At 36.4% G+C, this 7,392-nt stretch overlaps 1 protein-coding gene across 1 annotated transcript in view; it reads left to right on the top strand.

The window, feature by feature from the left end:
- Positions 1–93: 93 nt before the first annotated feature.
- Positions 94–7,392, top strand: part of aldh4a1 (aldehyde dehydrogenase 4 family, member A1) — an 11,612-nt gene continuing 4,313 nt past the window's right edge. Inside the window, exons 1-12 of the mRNA XM_016504162.1 lie at positions 94–264; positions 1,275–1,368; positions 1,464–1,556; positions 2,899–2,946; positions 3,113–3,268; positions 3,390–3,539; positions 3,629–3,703; positions 4,581–4,768; positions 5,552–5,625; positions 5,730–5,926; positions 6,049–6,096; positions 6,202–6,354. Coding sequence (XP_016359648.1) covers positions 224–264; positions 1,275–1,368; positions 1,464–1,556; positions 2,899–2,946; positions 3,113–3,268; positions 3,390–3,539; positions 3,629–3,703; positions 4,581–4,768; positions 5,552–5,625; positions 5,730–5,926; positions 6,049–6,096; positions 6,202–6,354 — 1,317 coding nt within the window. The 5' untranslated portion in view covers positions 94–223. The remainder of the gene's footprint in view (positions 265–1,274; positions 1,369–1,463; positions 1,557–2,898; positions 2,947–3,112; positions 3,269–3,389; positions 3,540–3,628; positions 3,704–4,580; positions 4,769–5,551; positions 5,626–5,729; positions 5,927–6,048; positions 6,097–6,201; positions 6,355–7,392) is intronic.

Genomic DNA, 7,392 nt, shown 5'->3' with positions numbered 1-7,392 from the left:
TGATGTCTGAAAGCTGTATTGACTGTAACAACATTAACACTGTCAAAACCCCCCCCCCCCCTGTACCGGAAGTGATAGGTCTCCATTCATGCCGCTGCCTGTGATCTTGGAGAATTTAACTGTCAGGGTCGCATTTTAACATTACAGATCCTCAACGGGAGGATATTAATTTTTATTTATACATATATAAATAAAATCTCTGTCCTGCACGTCCAGATTAATCATGCTACGAGTGAGATCTGTCATCTGGCAGTCTTGGAAGGGGTATGTATGCAACTGCACATGGACTCACACATGACTTTCACTTTGAGAGAGTCTTCTGGAGAGTTTCTGACATGTGTCACCTTATGCAGATGATAATCATAATAATAATAATAATAATCGTATGTGATGTGAGTAAGTGCTGGAAGTTTCCATTTTACGTGCAAGCAAGCAGGCAGACTGTTATGTAATGCTCAAGAAACTTGTCCTCCCGCTGTTAGGTAGGCGAGATCTGTTTGCACAAGTGTCTCTCATTGTTTTTATTGTATTAATGTAGCTCTATCTATTCATAAGCATAATTCACATACTGAGACAGTGTACAAAACAAACACTGCAGCTTAACTGAGTATTCATGTTATTACAGGTCTCTTATACTCACTAAAGCTGAATTCTATTTGATCAAAAATACAGTCAAAACAGTAATATTGGGAAATATTTAATAACTGTTTTCTATGTGAATATATTGTAAAATGAATTTTCAGCATTATTACTCCAGTCTTCAGTGTAACATGATCCTCCTTCAGAAATCATTCTAAAATGCTGATTTGCTGCTCAAGAAACAGTTCTGAGTATTAATGTTGAACACAATATTTTTGTAGTAACATTCATACATTTTTTTTCCAGATTCTTTGAATTTGATTATAAATGTCTTTACTGTCACTTTTGATCAGTTTAATGCATCCTTGCTGATTTTTTTTCTTAAATCTTTTGAATGGTAGTGTATCACAGTTTCCACAAAACAATATGGAGCTGAACTCTATGAATGTATAATACACTGTGTAATAAACTGCTGTCACTGCTTGACATGTCGTGTGAACTACCTCAGCTGTCTAACAAATGAATGCATTAGAGACTAGAGTGACCCAGTTGTCTCCTGTTATGGATTTACAGCAGGCTATTCTTCTAGATGACTTTATAAAAGTTACTGATTGAGAGGCTTTTTGTGATTTTTGTGACTAAACTGAGAAGTATTGAAGAGCAACAGCAAGTTTGTTGGTTTTGTTTCTCTGCAGGTTCAAGACCTTCCCGTGTGCAGCTGTGGAGGTGAAGAATGAGCTCATTCTGGGGTTCAAAGAGGGCAGTAAAGAGAGATCAGAACTGGAGAAGGTGAAAAACGTATTACACGCTGTCTCTGATTTCCCAATACACGAAATATGTGCGTATCTGATTGATTGAACCTCTCTGGTTTACTTTGTTTACAGGCATTACAAAACCTGAAGGGAAAGACCGAAGAAATTCCATGTGTGATTGGAAATGAAGAAGTGTGGACCAAAGATATCAGATACCAGCTGTCTGTGAGTTAATAATTTCTTTGGTTTCTGTATAAGCATGTGCTCTGTAGATCTTCTACAGCAAAATCATCCTCGGTACCTCTGGGATACTTGATTGTTCACTATGGCATGATGTATAATGCTTAATAATACTATTGTAGCCACACTGGAGTCTCTTTTTTTTTTACTCATAATAAAATAATTTCAAATTAAATGAATATTTAACATATTATTATTCTTACAAATTTTTTAAAATATTTTAACGCAGTTAACGCACTGGCCCCGCCTCCAGACCGGTACATCATCTTACATTTCATACAGCTGACTGTTGACATACATGATGCAGGGCAACAACTCCATAAATGCAGCTATGCCCTAAAATTCAAGATATTGGTGCAAAAATGCCACTGTATGTGCTTTTGTCTCATATTTATATCATACTGTATCACACGAGCAGGGAGAGCAGTAGGTTATTACACGAGTGCTGGTTTTGTCCCGAATATCACGAGTTTAAATGTGATTTTATACAACAGTTCAGTAAATAAGAAGTTGATATTGTTATATTTTAAACACAATATTATGTGTTTTTGCTCAATTTTGCAAACAATATATTACCTTTAAAGCCATAGCAGAATTGTTATGCGTCTCTGAGCAACACAGCGGTGTTTAGTTTCTGAATGAATCCGCGTTTTGAACAAATTCTGTGAACCAAAAATTCAAAGCCCTATTCATAAACAAAGCCATTTACTTCATTCCTGAATGAATCAACTGTTTGAACGAATCGAATTAAGACATTTACCGCCACCTGCTGGCAGATTTAGTTTCTTATTTAGAGTATCATTTAATTAATGAATTAATAATAATTATAATAATAATAAAAACATTAAAGGGAATGGTTTAAAGTAGTTAGTAGGGTAGGATTAGGGATGTAGAATAAGATCATCCAGAATACGTATGTGCTTTATAAGTGGACAATGTTTACATTATTGTAACGATTCATCCACTGAAGGCGAGTGTAGTGAACATGACACAAACCAACCAATGGACAAACAGAACTGGGAACCACATGACAAGACCAAAAACCACTAAGCACAAGACACATGACTAAAACAAGCAATCAGAACATGACACAATGAACAGAGGAACCAATAGCATGAATACATGAAGGCAAGGGAAGCAAAACACTAACAGGGACCATGACTAAACTCCAAAATAAAAGACATGAAACAATTACAAAATAAAAGACATGGAAAACATGAACATGACAAAACCCAAACACCACAATTATATATTATCATGTTATATTGAAGTTATTGTTTTGTGTGATTTTAGTCTGTTTTAATTATTTTCTTTTTTCTCCTTTTAGCCATTCAACCACTCTCACAAAGTGTCCAAGTTCTGCTATGCTGATAAGGTACAGTGTGATAATACTGTAAATTATAACATTCACATGAGGAGATCCTGCAAATGTGTTTGAGCAGTACTTGACTGTTTACTTGAACTTGTAAAATCCATTTTCTAAATAATGAATTTGGCATGGAATGAGGTTGTTTCTGTTCATACTTTGGCTGTGTCTTAAGGAGCTAATAAATAAAGCCATCGAGGCCTCGGTCGCTGCTCGGAGGGAGTGGGATCTTAAACCCGTTGCAGATCGAGCCCAGATCTTCTTCAGAGCTGCTGACATCATTAGTGGACCCAAGAGAGCAGACGTTCTGGCCAAGACCATGATCGGACAGGTGTACTTTTGCACATTTGGAGCTGGTTACTACTTACGTTAACCAGTTCGTTACACCTTTGCATGTGGGATTATTTATGCTGGCTTTCCATTAAACAAATGAGCTTTGCTCCTTGTCTCAGGGTAAGACCGTGGTCCAGGCTGAGATTGATGCTGCTGCAGAACTCATTGACTTCTTCAGGTTCAATGCCAAACATGCGATTCAGCTGGAACAGCAGCAGCCGTTAGACAGCGATGGAAGTACTAACACCATGCTGTACCGTGGGCTGGAGGTGCGTTCTCTAAATAATCAGATGACTGCATAACAGTTTTGTCTGTGCAAGCCCTTATTTGGCATTACCTTGCCTTTTACTTGTTTTAGGGTTTTGTAGCCGCTGTCGCGCCATTTAACTTCACAGCGATTGGTGGAAACCTGGCCGGCACCCCTGCTATCATGGTGAGATGACAAGACACATTTCTTTATATTTATATTTTAAATTCATTCATTGTAAAACAAGTTCATTTCAGCTATAAGCAGTGCGGTCTAACTGATAATATTGCTGAATATTTAAAATTTCTCTTTTAAAAGACAATTTGTCTGCATTTAAAGAAATAGTTCACCCAAAAATGAAAATTTGCTGAAAAATGTACTAGGCCATCAGATGTAGTTGAGTTTGTTTCTTCATGGGAAGAGATTTGGAGAAATGTAGCATTCCATCACTTGCTCACCAATGGATGCTCTGCAGTGAATGGGTGCCGTCAGAATGAGAGTCCAAACAGCTGATAAAAACATCACAGTAATCCACACCACTCCAGTCCATCAGTTAATGTCTTGTGAAGTGAGAAGCTGCAAGTTTGTAAGAAACAAATCCATCATTAAGACGTTTTTATCTTTAAGTGATTGCTTCCAGCTAAAATACGAGCCCATAATCTTTTTAGTCTCGTCTGAATCAGGAGAGAAATATGGCCAGGTCAAGCAGCATTTTCAAGCGAAAACAGTCCAAAATGGTTCTAAACAAATATGTCATTGGATTTTGATGTTAGAGGACAACAGTTAATGGACTTTTTCACTGGAGGAAGTGTTATTATGGATTATGGATTCATATTTTGGCCAGTTTAAAGTTAGAAAGTCTTAATGATACATTTGTTTCTTACAAACTCACAGCTTTTCGCTTTAATTGTTGGACTGGAGTTGTGTGGATTACTCTTGGGTGCAGCAAAATGTTCATTTTTGGGTGAACTGTCCCTTTAAAATATATTAGTAGCGACATGCAGCGCCACTTGAGTGTTTTGGTTCATTTCTACGACTGACTTTGTCACATAATTGCATTCAGGGTAATGTGGTGTTGTGGAAACCCAGTGACACAGCCATGTCTGCCAGCTACGCCGTCTATAAGATCCTGAGAGAGTCTGGATTGCCACCCAGTATCATCCAGTTTGTCCCAGCCGATGGTCCAGTGTTTGGAGACACCATCACGTCCTCTGAGCACCTGGCTGGCATTAACTTCACTGGCAGTGTGCCGTACGTCTCTTTCTATGCTTGTTGACTCAGTCGTACAGTATGTAATGGGATTGCGTTACTCTTATCAGTAACACTTTAGTATAGGGACCAATTCTCACTTATTCTCACTATTAACTAGTTGCTTATTAGCATGCCTATTATTTAAATATTGGCTGTTTATTAGTACTTAAAAAGCACATATTCTGGATGATCTTATTCTACATCCCTAATACTACCCTACTACTTTAAATCCTACCTTACTAACTATTAATAAGCAGCAAATTAGTAGTTTGAGGCAAAAGTTTGTAAATAAAGAGAATTGGACCTTAAAATAAAACGTGACCCTCTTATCTTTAGTATAACCTTCTGTCTGAGTTAAAGTTTGTCAGACTCTGTGGTCTCACAGTGCAAAGTGAAAATTTCAACCTCTTGGATGCTTTGCTTGGTTGAAGCCTACATTTTGTAGCATTTTAACCTACGCTACAGTTCAAATGTTTGGAATCTGTACGATTTTTCAATGGTTTTGTCTGCTCACCAAGGCTGAGTTATTTGATAAAAAATACAGTAAAGACAGTGATATTGTGAAATGTTTTAACAATTTAAAACACCTGTTTTCTATTTGAATATATTTTAAAATGTAATTTATTTCTGTGATCAAAGCTGAATTTTCAGCATCATTACTCCAGTGTCACGTGATCCTTCAGGAATCATTCTAATATGCTGATTTGTTGTTCAACAAACATTTTTTATTATTATCAATGTTTTTCTGCTTAGTTTTTTTTTTAATTTTGGAAACGTTTTCAGAACTTTCAAACGATTGTGGAAGCAGGTCGCCCAGAATCTAGACATCTACAGGAATTTCCCTCGTGTTGCTGGAGGTTTGTGTTCCAATAGCATTAAGAATTGAATTCTAATAATGTTTGACTTAAAATTCTAAAAAAAAAGTGTATGTTTAATTTCTTGTTTCTCATGCTTGTTTTAGAATGCGGTGGCAAGAACTTCCACTTTGTGCACAAGTCCGCAGACGTTCATAGTGTGGTGAACGGCACCATCCGCTCGGCGTTTGAGTACGGAGGACAGAAGTGTTCGGCCTGTTCCAGGATGTACGTACCAGACTCACTGTGGCCTCAGATCAAACAGGAACTCCTGGATGTGCACAAACAGATCAAAGTGGGAGACGTAAGTGGAAGAGTTTTGCAACTGCAAAGTGTTCTTTTCACAGGCAGTGGTGGACAGTAACAGTATTTTTCTTACAAACTGAACTTACTGCCATTTTGACTTTTTTCTGTTTCACTTCAAAGCCAGTTGAAGATTTCAGCACTTTCTTCTCAGCAGTTATTGATGACAAGGTACAAACCAACAACCTATTAATCCAATAACAAAGAAAGTAAATGTATCACATTTTTGATTTACTTCTTGCTCAGGTAATAAACACTCTTAATGTCTTTCTCAAGTCCTTCTCCAGAAGCAAGGGATGGCTGGAACACGCCAAAACCTCTCCACATCTGAAGATCATCGCTGGAGGAAACTGTGATAATAAAAAAGGATATTTCATAGAACCCACCATTATTGAAACCACCGACCCACAAGAGAAAATCATGAATGAGGTATAAAAATTGTTGCATGCCAAATTGCACAATGGCTGACATCTTTATTTGTTTTTTCCCCGTTCAGGATTACAGTTACACACACACACACACATACACACACTCACTCACACTCACAGAGGCTCAGGGTGGTGAATGGATGGACTTTGGTTTGTTTAGTTAAACCAATCTCTTCCATTTAACCTCATTTATCTTCACACACGGATGGTCTCAGCTGACCTGGTTACCACCCACAGTCACCCGAATGAGTGATCTAGATAATGAGAACATAACAGGATCTGATTATATCAACCATTTGCCCTAAATGAATACTTGATATTATAAATTAATAATTATTTTTGATTAGAGAAATATTACAGGTTAAATGAAAGCTTTTACACAAAAGGTTGAATGTTAATTTGTTTGATTTATAAAAAAGTTTAAAAAAATATGAAATATGAACAGAAGTGCACTTTACTTGCATTGTTTAACAGAAATGAAGGCTTATAGAATTTACTTAATGAAAAATTGTTCCATATTATTTTTTAAACAAAAAAATAAGCAAAATATATGGAAGCTTATTTTTGGAACAGAATAAAAATATAAAAAAGTTCATTGTAACCTTTTATCTCAGTTCTGACTGGAGTTTACTTCTCGCAATTCCGACTTTTTCTCTTGGAATTCTCAGTTTACATTTCGCAATTTTGAATTTTTTTCTCATAATTCTAAGTTTAGGCCACATACGAGTTTACATCTTGCAATTCTGACTTTTTTTCTGAATTCTGAGTTTACATTTCGCAATTCCGAATTTTTTTCTCATAATTCTCAATTTTGGCTACATAAGAGTTTACATCTCGCAATGACTTTTTTCATCATGATTCTCAGTCTATATTTCGCAATTCTGACTTTTTTCCTTTGAATTCAGAGTTTACATCTCGCAATTCTGACTTTTTTAAAATTCTGAGTTTACATCTCGCAATTCTGACTTTTTTAAAATTCTGAGTTTACATCTCGCAATTCTGACTTTTTTAAAATTCTGAGTTTACATCTCGCAATTCT

The sequence above is a fragment of the Sinocyclocheilus anshuiensis genome, unplaced genomic scaffold (genome assembly GCF_001515605.1).
Source record: "Sinocyclocheilus anshuiensis isolate Anshui unplaced genomic scaffold, SAMN03320099.WGS_v1.1 scaffold262, whole genome shotgun sequence".
Taxonomy (NCBI): Eukaryota; Metazoa; Chordata; class Actinopteri; order Cypriniformes; family Cyprinidae; genus Sinocyclocheilus; species Sinocyclocheilus anshuiensis.
Note: the sequence above shows the minus strand (reverse complement) of the source record. Positions and strands in the feature narration are given on the sequence as shown.